Raw genomic sequence first — 20,563 nt, forward strand, 5'->3', positions numbered from 1 at the left:
GGCAACTATATCTTTTGGGGTTCATTCCTCTGGAGGCAAGTGAGGTCTTTATTTTCTCTGCAGTACTAGTTAGCTCTTAGGCTGGTGCGTGGCGTCTAGAACCAACGTAGGCACGCTCCCTGGCTATCTCTAGTTGCGTTTGTCAGGCGTAGGGCAGCGGTCAGCCCAGGTTCCATCACCCTAGAGCTCGTCCGTTATTTATTTGTACTTTGCTTGTCCTGTGCTATCCCTAGCCATTGGGGATTCATGATAGGGATAGTAAATACTGACTCTGGTCCTGTTTGGTGCCCTCTTTCTTTACCGGTGCTCAGCTGTAAGGAGACTCCTTACAGGGATATAATTCACATGCAGTCTTATTTCTGAGGTGGATTTCCAAGAGCTATGTACATGGAATTTGGTCCAATATATGTAATAATATCTATCTCTTTGGGTATTATATTGTTTAGGCTCTTTGGTATATGAATGTCATTACTGGTATGTAAGTTGATGTAATATCTCCTCCTTGTTTTTTTCCGCTCTGTGTCCCAGGACGGTATTTTGCTTTTTTATATATGGTACTTTAGTTATATTGAATAAAGATTAATTTTAATATTTATTTGTTTTGGATCTCTTCATATCTCACAAGTATTAAACATGTGTGGGAGTTTTTTGTTGTTGAGACTTTGTGGAAATGCCTTCTTTGATTTTGGACAAATTATTTTGACACATTCTTAGACATGAGCCAGAAAACATTTTGGGTGTGCCTGTAAAAATGGCGCAAGACTGTGACAACATTGCTCAAAGCTGTGACCTGGGAGTCAGAAATGCTTCCAGGGGTGATTCCCCATGATGTCCCTGTGTCGTTTGAGCAGTGTTTCCATCATTTTCAGACGTTTTTAGACTTTAAAAGGACCCCCGGGGGATTGTGGTAAAAATGCTCGAGATTCCCATAGACTTACATTGGACTCGTAGTTCTGGCTGAGTATCCGAGTATTACAAATTGCTCGACCCGAGTAACGAGCATTTTAGTGCTCGCTCATTACTAACAGTGTCAAAAACAACATGTCGGACAAATAAGTCATCTATTTCTATAGTCAACCCCCAGTATATCACCAGTCATCTCACACTAGTCTTGGATTCGTGGTCTGTAATTTCACTCCCTCTTTTCCTTGCATGCTTCTCTCACACGGCACCAACATACAGAATCATCTTGCATCTGTTGTGGTCTTTTGCCATTTAAAATCATCGAGGTCTAGCACCAAGTGACAGCGGTCTGTCAGCTGGAAGGTATTACAAACCCTCAAATGAGAAGTGCCCATTTATGCACCACCGAGCTGAAACCCAACTTATCACATAACTCAGCCAGGGCATACGTCATAGCATCCTCACAGACATCATAGCATGCTCACAGGAATATTTCTCTTCTTAAAAACTCTAGAACGAAAGCAAACATCATTAGACAACAGCAAAAATGGCAAAACTGTTCAACCACAATTCTCAGGGGATGTTCCACAACTTTTATCTAAAATCTGCAATTACATTAGTCCATGAGGGAATCAGGGCAGGGGTGTAGTATGCCTTGGTATTGGAGGGGTGTAAGGGGTGGTTACAGTAGGGGCTTCACATGTCTCCATCAGGTGTCCCACCTCTATCTTTCCAACCACCTATCTTATTTGTCAACACCTTCCTGGGCCTGGCAATTTGCAATTTACTTTTCCTCCTCAGATCTTTTACTTTACATTACTGTTGGCATTGCAGCATCTGGTCCCTTCCAATCCTCTACAACAGCAAAGTGATCATTCAAATCTGGCAAAGGATTGCGAGTTATACCACCTATGCATGCGAATTCTCTCAGTCTCTGAACTCCATCTGCAAGAGACTCCCATCGAGTTTGTGGTATTAATTCAATAGAAGAGTCCTACACTTGTGCCACAGATCCTCTCACAAAGTGCGACAAAGAGAAGTTCTCTACAGTGTCCCTTGCATGTCTCATTTTTAGACGCACCATGGGATCAGTACAAATGCTACATAATCCTATAGCTTCTCGATTGTTCAGAATTATAGTATCTGCCCCATGTTCCCATAATCTGAGACCCCATGCTGACAAATGTTCTCCTGCTTGCTGCCTGCACCTGGTAGCTTGCTCTGTTAGCTCTCCTGCTGTGTACCCCCTAACATCCTCTGTCATTGCACCCTCTGCTCCAGGAGCTGCCTGTCCTGCCGGCATTGTATCTTCAGTACGCTGTGTGACTTCTCTCCTGGTTTTTGGTATTACAATTGGTCTGGCATGCCTTTCTACCTCATCTGTCTCACTGTCAGAGCAGTCCCATTCTGGCCAGTCTGATATTGTTCACAAGTGATCATGGTCCTGACCCGTCTGGTAAAGGAGTTTGACACTGGCTGCTGCCTTCTCCTGCGTCTATGAATATTCATATTTTTTCAACATATGCTTCAAAATTACTATGCATATCGTCATGCTGTTTCATTTGGGCTCTCAAGGCTGATTACAAGCCGATCCTTTGCTCCATAGCTGTATGCAGCTCTAAACACAAGTGATCAATCTCCTCCTGCAAACTTTGAAGTTTCTTAGCACACACCCATCCAACGGCTGCAGCAGCTTTCTGCTCCTTTACATCTTACCTTGAGAGATCAAATTTGGCGGCCACATCCTGGGGATTCGGTAAGTGCTGTCCCTCCATAGACTTGTTACATTTCTGAGCCATTGGGGTCCATGTTCCTGATAACACCCATTCTGGCAAGGATCTGACACTGACTCAACTGCTTTCCTATTCTTAACAAACTTATTCAATTTTTTGCAAATATTTTTATTCAAAACAATCCACTTCTGACACCACTTTGTTTAATTATGGATTCAAATGATTGTAATGAATAAGAAATGTTCACACAAGAATCGAGTAAACTGAAATGAATTTACTTAATAAATGATACGATTAAACAATAAAGTAAAATAAATACATGTGCATCACAACAAGCAGTGTTCATACATTACATTATTATGGTAGAAGTCCATTGTCTGTATTCATTCCCATCTCTCCTCATCTCTGTGTCTCCCTCCCCAAGTCTTCAGTCTTCTCTCTTATATGGTAAAACCGTCCATTGCATCTTCTCTAAAGGCTTTGATCCTCCATGGTATGTGTGCTAGAAACGTAACAGTCTCCATGTAACATATAGTTAGCAGGATTACATCTTTGGGAAAGTTGACCCATCCAATCTACTTAGTTGCTCCCATCCTTGAATATCAAAGGTCCTTTGTTAGTAGATAAACAAATGACCAGGTAATTTACATTCCTTGTTTAGATGGGACATCTGGTGGAGTAATTAAAGTTTCAATAACCTTTTGCTAGCCGCCCTGAAAGTAAGGATATACTATATATATTATATATTAAACTGATTGAAACCATATCAATAATTGGTATTAATTAATTGGAGTGTTGAAACCATTAAAATAACTACTACACACATACACCACACTTTTCAAATAAGTTGCATAACCCCTTCATGACCTTGGGATTTTCCGTTTTTCTGTGTTTGTTTTTCGCTCCCCTCCTTCCCAGAGCCATAACTTTATTTCTCCGTCCATATGGCCATGTGAGGGCTTATTTTTTGCAGGACGAGTTGTACTTTTGAACAACACCATTGGTTTTACCATATTGTGTACTAGAAAATGGGAAAAAAATTCCAAGAGCGGTGAAATTGCAAATAAAAGTGCAATCCCACACTGATTTTTTGTTTGGCTTTTTTGCTAGGTTCACTAAATGCTAAAACTGACCTGCTATTATGATTCTCCAGGTCACTACGAGTTCATAGACACCTAACATGATTAGGTTATTTTTTATGTAAGTGGAGAAAAAAATTCCAAACTTTGCTAAGAAAAAAAAAAAAAGTGCCATTTTCCGATACCTGTAGCGTCTCCATTTTTCATGATCTGTGGTCAGTTGAGGGCTTATTTTCTGCGTGCCGAGCTGGCGTTTTTAATGATAGCATTTTGGTGCAGATACCTTCTTTTGTTTGCCCGTTTTTGCATTTTAATGCAATGTCGCGGCGATCAAAAAAAGGTAATTCTGGCGTTTCTAATTTTTATCTCGCTACGCCATTTAGTGATCAGGTTAATGCTTTTTTTTATTCATAGATCGGGCGATTCTGAACGCGGCGATACCAAATATGTGTAGGTTTGATTTCTTTTTATTGATTTACTTTGAATGGGGCGAAAGGGTTGTGATTTTAACTTTTATATATTTTTTATTTTTTTCATCATCAGATCGCTGCTATGCAGCAGAAATGCAGGTGTGCTGTGAGTGCCGACCATAGGGTGGCGCTCACAGCTACCGGGGATCAGTAACCATAAAGGTCTCAAGGACCTGCAGAAGCATCGCTGACCCCCAATCATGTGACGGGGTTAGCGATGCGCTCATTTCCGGCCGCCCGGCAGGAAGTGCCTGCTAAATGCCGCTGTGAGCATTTGACAGCGGCATTTAACTAGTTAATATCGGTGGGTGAATCGCGATTTCACCCGCCGCTATTGTGGACACATGTCAGCTGTTCAAAACAGCTGACATGTCCCGGCTTTGATGTGGGCTCACCACCAGAGTCCTGCATCACAGCAGGGGATCTGACCTCGGACGTACTATCCCGTCCGATGTCAGTAAGGGGTTAAAACCGTCCATTGAATCTTCTCTAAAGGCTTTGATCCTCTATGGTATGTGTGCTAGAAACTTAACAGTCTCCATGTAACATATAGTTAGCAGGATTACATCTTTGGGAAAGTTGACCCATCCAATCTGCTTAGTTGCTCCCATCCTTGAATATCAAAGGTCCTTTGTTAGTAGATAAACAAATGACTGAGTAATTTACATTCCTTGTTTAGATGGCACATCCGGGTGAGTAATTAAAGTTTCAATAACCTTTTGCTAGCCGCCCTGAAAGTAAGGATATACTATATATATATTATATATTAAACTGATTGAAACCATATTAATAATTGGTATTAATTAATTGGAGTGTTGAAACCATTAAAAATAACTTCCTACACACATACACCACACTATTCAAATAAATTGCATATAGATATGAAAAAGCTTACATTGACATAAGTGATTAAATATAAAACAATTATGAAAAATTATAAATATATATATAGTGCTAGAAATCCAAAAATCAGAGGCAGCACACCGTTCTTTGACTGAAAGTACGATCCAATAAGGCGAGAACACCCCCCATTAGTTGGAGCTGGAGACTCACCCTCCTGGAAATGGGGGAGACACAATCCTCGCATGTATCTCAACCCCAAATATCCAAAGAAGGCTACAACATCATATGCCAAATACTTTCCCATAGAAAGTGGACTTAATCTCAAAGAATATTTCAGAGAGATCTTTATGTAGCGCCCCCACTGCCGCAGGGCCGAGGGGTACCCGGTACCGGGCCTCTGAGTCTCTGCTCTAGGGTTGTCACGGTGGCTAGACCCGGTCCGTGACCCTGCTGATGGGAGCCCAATGACAGGTGTGGATGGTGGTGGTAGTGCGGTGCAGTGCTGGTCACAGTAAATAACGAGGACACCAGGTTGCAGTCTCTTTACCTCTTTACTGAAGGCTTCAGGGTCCTCAGTCCGGAATACGGTTAACCGGGCTGCGCAAGTCCGGCCGGTCCGATGGCACCTCCAGAGTTCCCTTTGCAGGTGGAAATCTGTGCCTACCTTCTAGCGCTTGTGTGTTGTGGTCCTCCCCTGCTGTGCTCACGGGATAGTCCCCACAACTGTTGTGTCTGTTACTCGTGTTCCCTCACAACTCGATTCTGATGTTCTTCTTCGTCCCCCAGATGATATGGCTAGGACGCACCCGTATGATGGGTAGGCTCGGAGCTCTTCCTGGACTCTAGCGTCGCCCCTCTCCTGTTATTGCCCCCTGTGTCTTCGTAGGTGATTTGTGTGAGACAGCCCGCCTATAGCTGACTGTCCTGCCGTAGGTTTGAAGTATTGCTTGGAGCCTAGTACTTCCTCGGCGTTCCGGCCACCGGCTACGCGCCTCAGTAGGATGTTGCCTCGTCTTACAGCACGACTCCTACTGGTGTTTCTCCTTGTTGCGTTGTTCTCGTTTCTCACTCAGCACAATATATCTCACTTCTTGTCCTTTCTTAGGGCACCGCCGCTATCTAGTGCAGGCGCGGTCCCGTAACGTTCTCTCTGTTCGCTAGGCCTCTGTCAGGATCCCACCCCTGACAGGGACCCCCCTGAGTCTCTCCCCGCAACACTCTCTGCCACAGGATGTTGCCTGTTCGATTCCCAGTCAGCTTCTGTCTAACTTCCTGCCTAACCCCCAGTTTTACCAGATTGTGAGGAGTGGCCTAATACATAGCACCCTTAGCTCCCCCTGGAGGCCAGACTGTGAAGTGTATTGGTGTCTGTGATACCTGGTCAGATGAACTCCTTCAGTGCCATCAGACGTACCATAGCCCCCCTTAGCGGCGGAGCATCAGTACTGCAACGACCAGGACTCTGGGGCGCTGCATTTACACATGTCTAATCTGTCCTGTCTAATCTGATTATCACAGCTGACACCCACCACTATGTGCACGGAGCAGTCACGGACCGCTCCCGGCACTTTAACCCCCGGAACACTGTGATGAAACAAGATAGCAGCATATCGGTGGCATAGAGAGGCATCGTACAGGGAGGGGGCTCCCTGCGTGCTACCCTGAGACCCTCAGAACAACGCAATGTGATCGTGTTCTTCCGAAGGTCTCCTCCGGCCTCCTCCCTGCAGGTCTCTGGATCCAAGATGGCCACGGGGTCCTTCCAGGTTCTTAAGGGAGGTGGCTTCTCAGTGCCTGCTGAGAGCAGGCACCGGCGGGCTTCCTTCACTGCCTGTCAGTGCAGTGCAAAGGGTCAGATCAGCGATCTGACTTTATACAGTGATGTCCCTCCCTGGGACAATGTAAAAAAGTAAAAAAAATATTATAATGTGTAAACATATATTTTTTTAAATTCCTAAATAAAGAAAAAAAAAATATTGTTCCCATAAATACATTTGTTAAATAAAAAAACAATAAAAGTACACATATTTGGCATCCCCACGTCCATAACATTCCAACCTATAAAACTGTCCCACTAGTTAACCTCTTCAGTGAACACCGTAAAAAAAATAAAAATGCAGCAAAAAACACCACTTTATTATCATACCGCCGAACAAAAAGTGGAATAACACGCGATCAAAAAGACGGATATAAATAAACATGGTACCGCTGAAAACGTCATTGTGTCCCGCAAAAACTAGCCACCAAACAGGGCCATCAGCAAAAAAATAAAAAAGTTATAGCTCTCAGAATAAAGCGATGCAAAAACAATTATTTTTATATAAAATAGTTTTTATTGTATAAAAGAGCAAAAACATAAAAAAATATAAATGATGTATCGCTGTAATCGTTCTGACCAGAAGAATAACACTGCCTTATCAATTGTACCACACACAGAACGGTATAAACGCCCCACCCAAAAGAAATTCATGAATTGCTGTTTTTTGTTAATTCTGCATACCAAAAATTTTTATAAAAAGCAATCAAAAAATGTCATGTGCCCGAAAAAGGTACAAATAAAAATGGCAACACGTACCGCAAAAAACAAGACCTCACATGACTCTGTGGGCCAAAATATGGAAAAATTATAGCTTTCAAAATGTGGTAACGCAAAAACAATTTTTTTCATTAAAAAGCGTCTTTTACCGTGTGACAGCTGCCAAACATAAAAACCAGATATAATAACCCGCTATAAATAGTAAATCAAATCCCCTTTATCACCGTCTTAGTTAGGGAAAAATAATAAAATAAATAAATGTATTTATTTCCATTTTCCCGTTAGTGTTAGGGTTACAGTTAGGGTTAGGATTGCGGCTAAAGTTACGGTTGGGGCTAGAGTTGGGGTCAGGGTTTGTATTATGTTTACGGTTGGGATTAGGGTTAGGGTTGGGATTAGGGTTGGGATTCGGGTAAGGGGTGTGTTGGGGTTAGGGTTGTAGTTATGGTTGGGATTAGGGTTAAGTTTTTCGGGTTAGGGATGTGGCTATGGTTAGGGTTGGGATTAGGGTTAGGGGTGTGTCAGGGTTAGGGGTGTGATAAGGGTTATGGTTAGGGTTGGGATTAGGGTTAGGGGTGTGTCAGGGTTAGGGGTGTGATAAGGGTTATGGTTAGGGTTGGGATTAGGGTTAGGGGTGTGTCAGGGTTAGGGGTGTGATAAGGGTTATGGTTAAAGTTGGGATTAGGGTTAGGGGTGTGTCAGGGTTAGGGGTGTGGTTAGGGTTATAGTTAAGGTTGGGATTAGGGTTAGGGGTGTGTTGAGGTTAGGATTGTAGTTATGGTTGGAATTAGGGTTAGGTATTTTTCAGGTTAGGGGTGTGGCTATGTTTAGGGTTGGGATTAGGGTTAGGGGTATGTTGGGGTTAGGGTTGTGGTTGGGATTAGGGTTAGGGGTGTGTTTGGGTGAGGGGTGTGGTTATGGTTAGGATTGGGATTAGGGTTAGTGGTGTGTTGGGGTTAGGGTTGGATTAAGAATTGGGGGTTTCCACTGTTTAGGCACATCAGGGGCTCTCCAAACGTGACATGGTGTCCGATCTCAATTCCAGACAATTCTGTGTTGAAAAAGTAAAACGGTGCTCCTTCCCTTCTGAGCTCTGCCATGCGCCCAAACAGTGGTTTACCCCAACATATGGGGTATCAGTGTAGTCAGGACAAATTGCACAACAACTTTTGAGGTCCAATTTCTCCTGTTTCCTTTGGTAAAATAAAACAAACTGGATCTGAAATTTTTTGTGAAAAAAAGTAAAATGTAACATTTTAAAAAATATTCCAAAAATTCCTGTGAAACACCTGAAGATTTAATACACTTCTTGAATGTGGTTTTGAGCACCTTGAGGGGTGCAGTTTTTAGAATGGTGTCACTTTTGGGTATTTTCCATCATATGGACCCCTGAAATTGACTTCAAATGTGAGGTGGTTAAAAAAAAAAATGGTGATGTAAAAATGAGAAATTGCTGGTCAACATTTAACCCTTATAACTCCCTAACAAAAAAAAGGTGTTCCAAAATTGTGCTGATGTAAAGTAGACATGTGGGAAATGTTATTTATTAAGAATTTTGTGTGACATATCTCTGTGATTTAAGGGCATGAAAATTCAAAGTTGTGAAATTTGCAAAATATTCCTCAATTTTCAGTTTTTTTCACAAATAAACGCAGGTCGTATCAAAGAAATTTTACAAGTATCATGAAGTACAATATGTCATGAGAAAACAATGTCAGAATCACCGGGATCCGTTGAAGAGTTCCAGAGTTATAACCTCATAAAGGGACAGTGGTCAGAATTGTAAAAATTGGCCCGGTCATTAACGTGCAAACCACCCTTGGGGGTAAAGGGGTTAAGTGATAAAAACACTTCTATATCTTTCGGCTGATTCCACACCCTCCCATAAAGAACAATTGTGATCATTATTTAGACAAGGGGTTGAGAGAGGGATATGATGACACAATGTTGTAAATAAACTAATGGTAGAAAATCCTAAAAAATAATATTGGTACTTTATTCCCAAATTCAATAAACATGCTGAGCCTCCATCTTTACAAATATATTTTTTGGGGAAAGATATTTAATTTGAGGAATCCATTTCTATTAGATATCAAATTATTCTTACAATTTATAGACAATCTTCTTATAGTGTGGCATGTAATCCACAGGAAATTACTGAGTTTGTAAACTTCTTAACCATAATGAAGTTACTATCAGATGTATCAGACCTCCAGCATCACCAGAGCTCTGACCTCACTGTTCTTTGTAGAGAAAAAACTTCTCACTCACAGTAAAATCAGAGAAGACTTTTATATTAGCATTTATTTAATGTGCAGGGAATCCACAAAGTGACGACGTTTCTGCCAGGTGACCTTCGTCAGTGTAGCAGATGGCCAGTGGCAGAACGTATATGCTAACGCTGCAGTGAGCGCTGCAATGGCCGGAAGCCCCGTGACCAGGTACTGCCCTCCGACATGCCTATTTGTCATATTACTGGCTTTATAGCAAACCAGCTCCCTGGATCCGCCTGAGCACCTGCCCCAAGTGACAATGACGATGGCAATGTGATCCCGGTAACAAGAGCAAACACCTCTAGTTCCTGGAGCAACCAGTCACCAATTGCTGGAGAATTGGTCGGAGCAGCTCTCACTCTGTGACCGTAGAATTCTATGGTTTGTGTAACGGTGGAGAATATGTGCGAAGTGCCGGAAAAGCGATAAGAAAAAGATGTCTGTATGTTACAATGTCCAGAGACGAGTGGAAGAAGTGGTCATAGTAGTCTGCGACAACAAGAAAATAAATAATAATACTAATAATTGTATTTATACAGCGCCAACATATTCCGCAGCGCTTTACATTATTAAAATAGAAGGGACAGATAAAGACTAATTGATCAGTATGGAGATATTATCATTATGGTTTACTGGATAGCACTTAGTTATATTCGCTCATCTCCAGTCGGTAATAACATGCTGCCCCAAATACATGTTTGTTTGTTTTGTAACATCTTACATTCATCATGCTCCGGCATCTGGAGAGACCCCAGGACATAATAAGCAACACTCAATTCATGGACAATAACTTCTCTGAAAATCAAATTCATTAGGAAATCCAAACCGTTAAGAGATTTAGAATTTTGCCCGATCTGACCCATGCTATAAAACAATCTTATCATTTATTGTGCACAATGAGTGCCGTATAAAGGGAAAAGTGGAAAACTGCTAAACTTGCTGTTCTTCATCATCTTACCGCACTAAAAAGTGAAAAAAATAATCATGTATCCCAATGCTACACCAAAACAGCTAGTCTGTTACACAAAAACATGTCCTCATATAGATCTGTATTCAGAAAAATAAGAAGCAATGACTCTCACAATATGACTATAAAAAAGAGTAATTTTCTCAGGTATGAACATAATCGTATCAGCACACTGAATCAAGTAAACATGTCCATTATTCTGCTGGATAAACTCCATAAAAATAACAAAACTATTTCACATTTGTAGGTTTTTGTTCATGACTCCTAACAAAAAAGAAATAAAAAGTAACTAGAAAAACATATATAAACAAAAAGCAAAGTCTCAAACAGCGTTATCTACAAGAAAGAGGAAAATAAAGAAGTTAAGGTTATCAGAATATGAATGACCAAAAAATAACAAAACATATAAATATGGTATAAATATGATTATACAGCCACCAAATAACGATAACATGACAGTTATACCCAACAGTGACTGGTGTTTAAAGAAAATATTAAAACAAATTCAGAATTTTTGTCTTTTTAATTCATTTTCCCTCCTATAGAATGTAAACGTGATCAAAAAGTTATACGTACAACAAACTGTTACCAGCAAAAGCTACAGATTTTCATGCAAAAATAAATCTTCGTACAACTCCACTAACAGAAAATTGTAAACAGTATAAAAAGGTGTTTTTAACTGTATAAACAAAACATTAAAAAAAACAATTAAGATTACACAAATTTACAATCACCATATTAGTACTGACCTACTGAATACAGTTACTGGGTTATTTTTGCAGCACAGCAGATAAGGTCAACTATAAAATGCAAAAAAATTACTGTTTTCTTTATTTCAATTCCATCAAAGTGCTAATAAAATTGTGCAAATAAGTTACATGTAAATTAAAGTGTTACAATTGACCAATACAACTGATACTTAAAAACCCTTTTACAACTATTACTACTTTACTGAAGATCATGAAGGAAATAAACATCAATTAGCAACAAAAACCTCACACATAATTTACATTCTTCAATATTTTGTGAACTTGGATGGGATGGCCATGGGGGCGGCATTCACGCCAAATAATGATCAACCCAATACACCAATGTAATTTTGTAGATCTTTAATATTGTATAAAATATAAAGAGACACTGCTTCCAGATGTGTAATAGCATGTAAATAGAGGCTGTTATAACCCCATCACATAATGAATTACACATGCATCTACAAGATGTACGAAGCATGGAACACCTTACAGCATTATTAAATAACACCGTGGAGCACTTTGAAGCAAACACTGCACTTAACAGCCATTAACCAGGTAAACATGGCCGTGGCACTAATAGATTTAATAATGAGATAATTGCATAATTTAGAAGATTTGTCTTTTGACTTCATGAAACTCTCATGAAATAATACATTGAAAACCTTTCATTCTTTAGTTTACCTCATTACCAGCACAATGGTGGATGGTATCACTGGGCAGGACAGGAAGTTTCCATCCCTTATTGTTGTCTCAGCCCAGCATTACACAGAGGACTCTATGGTTCTCATTCACCATTCATATGCAAATGTAGGCAAAGCCAACAATAAAGCTAGCAGGCCATCTTGGTGACTTTTCTCAGACATTCCTCTCACATGCGATACGTTTACTATAAGATAGGATCAGAGGGACATTTTCGGGTGTTTCCCATAGACATTGGTTGGGCCGAACCCACAGGCCCCATTCATATGTAATCACCCAGCATTCTCCTCCAGAGACTTATGGAAGTCAGTTCATATGTAAATGGTGACAGTAAGTCTTGGCCAATGACAATGTCCCACTCATTAACAACCCCCGGCTCCTCCCAGATATAACCGGTCTCCTCCGCTCAGTGACATCTACTCCACTCTGGGAATCATTGGTGATCAGTGTCGGCCTCTGAGGAGCATCGAGCTGTAGACTTGTTGTGTACAGGAGGAGTTCAGCAGTGACTGCCATCTCTTTCTATAGCAGCAGACATCTTCTATCTCCATCTATAAAGGTGAATATATGATAAGTACAGCACAGGATGTAGTAGATGGTATTACTGCAGATCCCTGGGGAATTATACAATGCTGGAACATCATTACAGTGACTGCACACTATTATACAGCTGTGTATTTATTGCCAGAGTTTACACGTGGTGATCACAGTATGTTATTATGGGTCTGTAAGAAGTTTCCTTCTATATTCAATACCATGTCTCATTTCATGTTATTCAGAATGGCCGCCAACATCAAGGAAGCAAACAAGAACATGGCCAAACAGCTTCTTCATCGTATATCAGAAACTTCCAAGAGCCTGAAGATGATGGAAGTGACCGACCACTTTGAACTTTTGCTAGAACTTGGCACTGGATCCTTTGGAAATGTACACATGGGAAAGCACAAACATTCAGGTGAGATGATGATGATGGATGATGACTATGAAGATGTTTGAGGCGACAGGGCGGTTTTAGATAAATGTGAAAGATAAAAGTGAAACCTTCTTGTATCCTTACAAACTGTACTTGTTAACAGTAGTGATGAGCGAGAATACTCGTTACTAGAGATTTCCTGAGCATGCTCTGGTGGTCTCCGAGTATTTCGGCTTGCTCGTAGATTTAGTTTATGTTGACGTAGCTGCATGATTTGCAGCTGCTAGACAGCTTGAATACATGTGGGGGTTGCTTAACAAACAGGCAATCCCCCACATGTATTAAAGCTGTCTAGCAGCCGCAAATCAAGCAGCTACGTCAACATAAACTAAATCTTTGAACATGCTGAAATACTCGGAGACCACCTGAGCATGCTCTGGAAATCTCGAGTAGCGAGTATACTCGCTCATCACTAGGTAACAGTCTTTAAGTATGACCCTAGTTGTATCCTATCCACCACATGTGATGAGAATTCTGCACCTCTACCTTCACATCTTGTGAATGTTCCTGTGAAAAGTGATTGATCAGGTTTTTGTATAGTTTTGTCAGTATTATGGAATACGAGGGTCATACGTATTAACAATTATAATGTTAATTCAACAGGACAGACCGTGGCGATAAAAATGATGTCAAAGAAGAAGACTCCAGAAGACAACTTCTTCCTGGAATATTGCATTTCACAAACCCTCAGTGGCCACCGGAACATCATCCTTACTCACGACATCTTCTTCCATACCAGTAGGGATTTTGTGTTTGTTCAGGAAGTGGCTCCGGCAGGAAATCTCCAGTCCATCATTAAACCTAAAGTAAGATCTTATGCTGTTGTTTTCCACTTTTACACATTCTAAACATTATTCATACTGTCTTAGAAGAAATAGTGGTCTTATTGTAGATCTGATGTCTAACATCACCCTACTTCTACAGAGATATAAAACTCCTATTACGGGATGTAGAAGTATGGGACCCCATAATTAGGCAGGTTTAGGCTGGAGGAGAACGTGTGAGCTGGTAACATCCTCTATGGGAGAGATATTTAATTATTAGTGGAAATCTCACATAATTGAATATCACTAATGAAGAGCAGAGGAGAACTGATGATGGAGGAATTATATCTATTAGTAGAAGATATCTACAAGTCCTCTGTCCCTTTATATCAGATACGTTCTCCTGTTCAGCTGTGTGATCTCCTGTGTTGTCTTTTTCTTAGGTCGGCATGCAGGAGGACATGTTGAAGCGTTGTGTTCCTCAGATCGCCAGTGCTCTGGACTTTATGCACAACAGAGGAATGGTTCATCGGGATATCAAGCCAAACAATATTCTTTTGATGGACACAGAATGTCACTGGATAAAGCTGGCAGACTTTGGCCTCACCAGGCTCCAGGGCACATATGTTCCTTTTGTGCCCTGGTATAAACCCTACTATGACCCAGAGCACTGCTGCTTAAGACCAGGAGATCAGTTGTTGCTACATCCTAGTCTTGATGTCTGGGCTTTTGGTGTAGTTCTCTATTTTGCGCTTTTTGGACTCTTCCCTTGGCGTGGAGCAGTACGCGGTGATCAGTATTATAAAGGGTTTGCATGGTGGCAGGTGGGAAGGGATCTGACAAAGGCTCCACAGAAGTGGAAGAACATTTCAGTGGAGGCCAGAGAAATGTTCTGGGAGCTGCTGGAAATAAATGCCTGTCAGAGAGGCTCGGCCATTGACATTCTGAAGTACATGCACCTGCCGTGGAAAGACGAGGAATCTTCAGAGACCAAATCCTGATATGTTGTATCTATGACATAAAAACTGCTATATGATATTTATTTTTTTAATCATTAATGTCTACCAAGCAGACTGGGAAATATTGTAAATACCTAAATAAATGAATAAAACAGACTTGTATCTTAGTAATGAAGAATGTTTGTCTCGAGGAAAACAGAAAATTATGTGTTATGGGTATAAGAATATGGGACGCTCCCAAAACATTTTTAAGTCAGTTTTTTCAAAGAAGTAACAAAACATAAAAAGCAATATAGAAAAGGGATAGTCATGGCCATAATGACTCACGGAATAAAGATAACATGAAAATTAACTAAAAATGAATGGTGTGTTAAAAAATTAACAATGTAAATTCTGAATTTGAAGTTTTTTGGTTCGTTTTGACCCCAAAAGGTTGTGAAAGGGATCAAAAATCTGCCAATATAAGAAATGGTTACCAATAAAAATTAAGGTAAACTTTTATCCTTATCCCCGAATCACATGTTACTATTAATGTTTAGAGGATAATTATTTTGGGGCTTCGCAGCCCATTTCTTTCATGGTCACTATTGCTTTGTTTTGGCCTCTGAGTCTGGGGGATAGTAAATACTGACTCTGGTCCTGTTTGGTGCCCTCTTTCTTTACCGGTACTCAGCTTTAAGGAGACTCCTTACGGGGATATAATTCACATGCAGTCTTATTTCTGAGTTGGATTTCCAAGAGCTATGTACATGGAATTTGGTCCAATATATGTAATAATATCTATCTCTTTGGGTATTATATTGTTTAGGCTCTCTGGTATATGAATGTCATTACTGGTAAGTAAGTTGATGTAATATCTCCTCCTCGTTTTCTCCGCTCCGTGTCCCAGGACGGTATTTTGCTTTCTTATATGGTAATTATATTGAATAAAGATTAATTTTATTATTTATTGGTTTTGGATCTATTCATATCTCACAAGTGTTAAACATGTGTGGGAGTTTTTTTGTTGTTGAGACTTTGTTGAAATGACTTCTTTGATTTTGGACAAATTATTTAGACCCAATCTTAGACATGAGGCAGAAAACATTAGGCGGGGAGAGCAGGGTAATAAAACAGGGAAGGTGAGAAAATACTAAAACATGTACACACGAGTGGGGTCCATAATATAAAGAGGGAAAAGGATGACATTTTACATGATTAAAATATAAAGTGCAGTGTTGCATATAAAGCATAAACATATATATATATATAAGGTACATATTAAATAATAATGTGCATAATTACATGTAAACATGAGAATATATTGTGTGCCATACACCACACTTTTCATATAAAGTGTATATAGATATGAAAAAGCTTACATTGACCTAAATGATTAAAGATAAAACGATTATGAAAAATTATAAAAAAATATTTATATATGCTATGTTAAAAAAAATTGCATTTGTGTATTATGTAAATTATATGTAAATGAATGCCCTCAACTGAATCCTGTATTATAATAGAAAAAAGTGCAAAAGTGAAGTGCATTTAAAAAATGTAAACCATTTTGAACAGGCAATTACCAAATTAGACATTTTAAAAAATACATATTTCCAATGTCACTGGTGTTCTGGTTTGATCCAGCCAGGATAACGTCATCTCTACCACAATGCCGTACACCTCTCCTGATAAATATTGCCTGGGTCCAAATGAAGTTACTTATTTTATCCAGATAGAGTTCCCCGGCATCTGTTTCTGCGCAGGCGTACTTTCCTGCCTTGTTGAGGGCAGAGCAAATTCCTGCAGTGCACAGGCGCTGGGCCTCTCTGACCTTTCCTGACGGCTGCGCACTGGAGAACTTATTATCTAAGAAAATGTATAACTTTTTAAACTTGCAAAGATAATTTTGGCATTTTTTGCTTTTTGTTTATATATGTTGAATAAATGCTTTTAGGACACATTTCCTCTACCAAGGATTTTCTTGCAGTGTTATGATATTAATAAGTTATATGTGTTAGGGGTCGAGTTCCCGTCTCTGCACAGGGGGAATCTCGGGCTATCTCTGCTGCGGTCTCCCATTCTTCTCCTGCCGCAGTGGAGTCTGCTCAGCGGAGACGTCGGTCCCAGCTGCTCGCTCAGTCTGGCTCTGTACAGAGAGTTGCTGCTGCTTTTCCTGCTTCTGCCATTGAAGTCAGTGGTGGTCAGCGGCGAGCAGACGCTTCTGGGACTAAGTCCTGCTTTTCTCGTTCTGAGCATGCCCAGTGTAAGATCTCTCAGTGGAGATCGAGGGTCACATGATCAGACACTGCAGCTAAGGTCCTGTAGGTGCTCACGCTCTGTGGCAGCCTCTCACTGGTCCCTCCAGGAAGGTCCTGAACGTGCTGCAACTATTTAAGGTTCGCATGGCCGCACGGCCATGCGCTAGTATTGCTCTTTATTTGTGTACTTTGCGCCAGTTTGGTCTTGTATAAGTGTGTTCAGGGACCCGGCTGAAATAAGCCCCTAGAATGCTGGCACCTCCGGCGAGGAGTTTCGTGTGCATGCATGACCACTGACTGCTCTTGTTTAGGCAGTTAGCCTGTGCCTCTGTGGAGTCCAACAGGGCGCAGTGCTTTGAGTTCATGGCTGCTCTGTGAAGTAACAGAGTTAGCTAACACCGTCATTCAGTTCCGCTAATTGCTAGCAGCAGGTTCTCCTGCATGGTGGACCCCGGGCTGCGAACGCATCTATCATAATAAAATCATATATTCACTTGGTGCGTTCCGCTAGCCCTAACCTAACATAATACTAGCGCCAGGGTCTGGCTAGTAAATGGCGGACATACAGCAATCTTTGCGGTATATCCAGCAGCTGGAGGGTAGGTTGGCGGCTTTCGAGAGCTCAACCTCAGCTGTGGATATTTCCGCAGTTGCTGTACAGGCTGCTAGCGTTGATGCAGCCACCTTGTCCACTGCCACCCCTGTTCTGACATTTTCGCGCCTCCCGCTGCCAGAAAAATTTTCTGGAGAAAGCAGGTCTTGTAGGGGATTCTTGAGTCAGTGCTCTATTCACCTCGAGCTACTGGCTGCACGTTTTCCCACAGAGCGGGCTAAGGTGGGATTTATTGTGTCCCTCTGGTCAGACAGGGCTTTGGAATGGGCTATGCCGCTGTGGGAGCTTGACGATCGTGTGGTGCAGAGTGCTCCGTTGTTTCTGAGTACTCTGAAACAGGTCTTCCTAGGACCTCAAGTCACCCATGATATAGCGCTCCAACTGCTGGCATTAACTCAGGGTGAGTCCTTGGTCAGCCAATTTGCCATCCGTTTCCGAACTTTAGCTTCAGAGCTGGAGCGGTCGGATAAAGCACTTATCCCCATATTTTGGAGGGGGCTGGCTGATCACATTAAGGACGCTCTGGCCACTAGGGAGATTCCAGCCACACTGGAGGAGTTAATAACTTTCTCTACCCATATTGACCTCTGTTTTAACGAGCGGAGGTTAGAGCGAGCCCAGTGTAGGCAGAGGTTTTGGCTGGCTACCACCTTCGCCAAGCCTCTGGAATCTCCGGTCCAGGTTCCTGAGTCACATGAGTCCAGGGAGGTGTCTCGAGCGGGTTCTAAGTCCTGGACCGCTTGGGCACCCAAGGTCTGTCATGTTTGCCAGCAGTCTGGACATCTTGTCACCAGATGTTCCCAGCGGTCTAGGAAACGTCAGTCTCTAGTGGTAGTCGGTGGAGGTACACTAGATACGGCAACGTTTGCCTCAAAATTGTCCTTTAAGGGGACAATTATTACTGGCTCATCTTCCCACTCAGTAGAGCTCTGCGTGGATTCTGGGGCGGAGGGCAATTTTATGTCTTCCGCCTTCGCCCAACGTCACGCAATACCCCTGGTTATGCTAGCGCAACCAGTTACGGTACGAGTGGTGAATGGGTCGACACTGCCCTCACAGATAACTCACCAGACCATTCCTTTTTCTCTGTCCATGTCACCATCCCATCAGGAGACAATATCTCTGCTCGTCATACCTGAGGGAATTGATGAGGTCCTGTTGGGAATACCTTGGTTACGGTACCACTCTCCACATATCGAGTGGTCCTCAGGCAGAATTTTGGGATGGGGTGAGTCTTGTGAGGGTAGGTGTCAAAGGGAGTGCGTTCAGGTTGCTACTACAGAGGTAACCGCAGATCTATCCTCTCTCCCCAAGCAATACTGGTCTCATGCGGATGTGTTCTCCAAAAAGGCGGCGGAGACCCTTCCGCCTCACCGCCCCTATGACTGTCCTATTGACCTCTTGCCTGGTGCTGAGCCTCCCCGGGGTCGAGTTTATTCGTTATCTCTCCCGGAGACGGAGGCTATGTCTCAGTACATCCAAGAGAATCTGGCAAGAGGGTTCATCAGGAAGTCAGTGTCGCCTGCTGGGGCTGGGTTCTTCTTTGTTCAGAAGAAGAATGGAGAACTGCGTCCATGTATTGATTACAGGGGTCTTAACGCCATCACCGTTAAGAACAAATACCCATTACCCCTGATATCCGAGCTTTTTTATAGGCTACGGGGAGCAAGGGTATTTACAAAATTAGATCTGCGGGGTGCTTACAACCTGATTCGCATCCGTGAGGGAGACGAATGGAAGACGGCTTTTAACACCAGGGATGGGCACTATGAGTATCTGGTGATGCCCTTCGGGCTCTGTAATGCCCCATCCGTTTTCCAAGACTTTGTGAACGACATCTTCCGAGATATGCTCACCACCTCGGTCGTAGTCTATCTGGATGATATTCTCTTCTACTTTCCAGATATTGACTCCCATCGGAGAGATGTTCGCAAAGTCTTTGACCTCTTACGGGCAAACTCCCTCTACGCCAAGTTGGAGAAGTGTGTGTTTGAGCAGGAGTCCTTGCCATTTCTTGGTTATATCATCTCTGTCCAGGGTTTGGCTATGGATCCTGCCAAGCTACAGGCTGTGATGGACCGGCAGGAACCCCATTCTCTTAAAGCGGTGCAGCGCTTTATGGGGTTCATTAACTACTATCGACAGTTCATTCCACACTTCTCAACTTTGGTAGCTCCCTTGGTTGCCCTTACCAAGAAGGGAGCAAATCCCAAACTGTGTTCTGAGGAGGTCTCCAAGGCCTTTAAATCCATAAAGTCACATTTCGCTAGCGCTCCCATCCTACATCGCCCCTATGTAGACAAACCATTTATCATGGAGGTGGATGCCTCATCTGTTGGTGCTGGAGCGGTCCTTTTCCAAAAAGATGCTCAAGGTTGGAAGCATCCTTGCTTCTTCTTTCTAAGACCTTCTCGTCACCAGCAGAGAGGAATTATTCCATCGGGGACAGGGAGTTGCTGGCCATGAAGTTGGCTTTCTCGGAGTGGAGACATCTCTTGGAGGGAGCTCATTTTCCTTTCCAAGTCTTCACAGACCACAAAAATTTGGTGTACCTGCAGACAGCCCAGCAGTTAAATTCTCGCCAGGCTAGATGGTCCTTGTTCTTCTCCCACTTCCATTTCACCCTCCATTTTCTTTTGGGGGAGAAGAACATTCGTGCCGACGCTCTCTCTCGCTCTGTTGTGTCATCTGTGGAGGAGGAAGAGGAGCCTCGGCTTATTGTCCCCACTGAGAGTCTGAGAACCGTAGCTCTGGTTTCG

The 20,563-nt window shown here is 42.1% G+C and overlaps 1 protein-coding gene across 1 annotated transcript; it reads left to right on the forward strand.

Annotated features, from left to right (window-relative positions):
* Window positions 1-13,035: 13,035 nt before the first annotated feature.
* LOC143793345 (serine/threonine-protein kinase SBK1-like) lies at window positions 13,036-14,993 on the forward strand. The gene is made up of 3 exons (XM_077280243.1): window positions 13,036-13,210; window positions 13,832-14,034; window positions 14,436-14,993. The coding sequence occupies exons 1-3, from the start codon at window positions 13,036-13,038 to the stop codon at window positions 14,991-14,993; spliced, it is 936 nt and encodes a 311-aa protein (XP_077136358.1).
* The last annotated feature ends 5,570 nt before the right edge of the window (window positions 14,994-20,563 follow it).

The sequence above is a fragment of the Ranitomeya variabilis genome, chromosome 1 (genome assembly GCF_051348905.1).
Source record: "Ranitomeya variabilis isolate aRanVar5 chromosome 1, aRanVar5.hap1, whole genome shotgun sequence".
In the NCBI taxonomy this organism is placed as follows: Eukaryota; Metazoa; Chordata; class Amphibia; order Anura; family Dendrobatidae; genus Ranitomeya; species Ranitomeya variabilis.

Bases quoted from the DNA above. Each gene is read 5' to 3' on its own strand.
- LOC143793345 (XM_077280243.1), top strand. From the start codon at position 13,036: ATGGCCGCCAACATCAAGGAAGCAAACAAGAACATGGCCAAACAGCTT. The intron at 13,211-13,831 runs GTGAGATGATGA...TTAATTCAACAG, and splicing joins GGGAAAGCACAAACATTCAG to GACAGACCGTGGCGATAAAA. The intron at 14,035-14,435 runs GTAAGATCTTAT...TCTTTTTCTTAG, and splicing joins AGTCCATCATTAAACCTAAA to GTCGGCATGCAGGAGGACAT.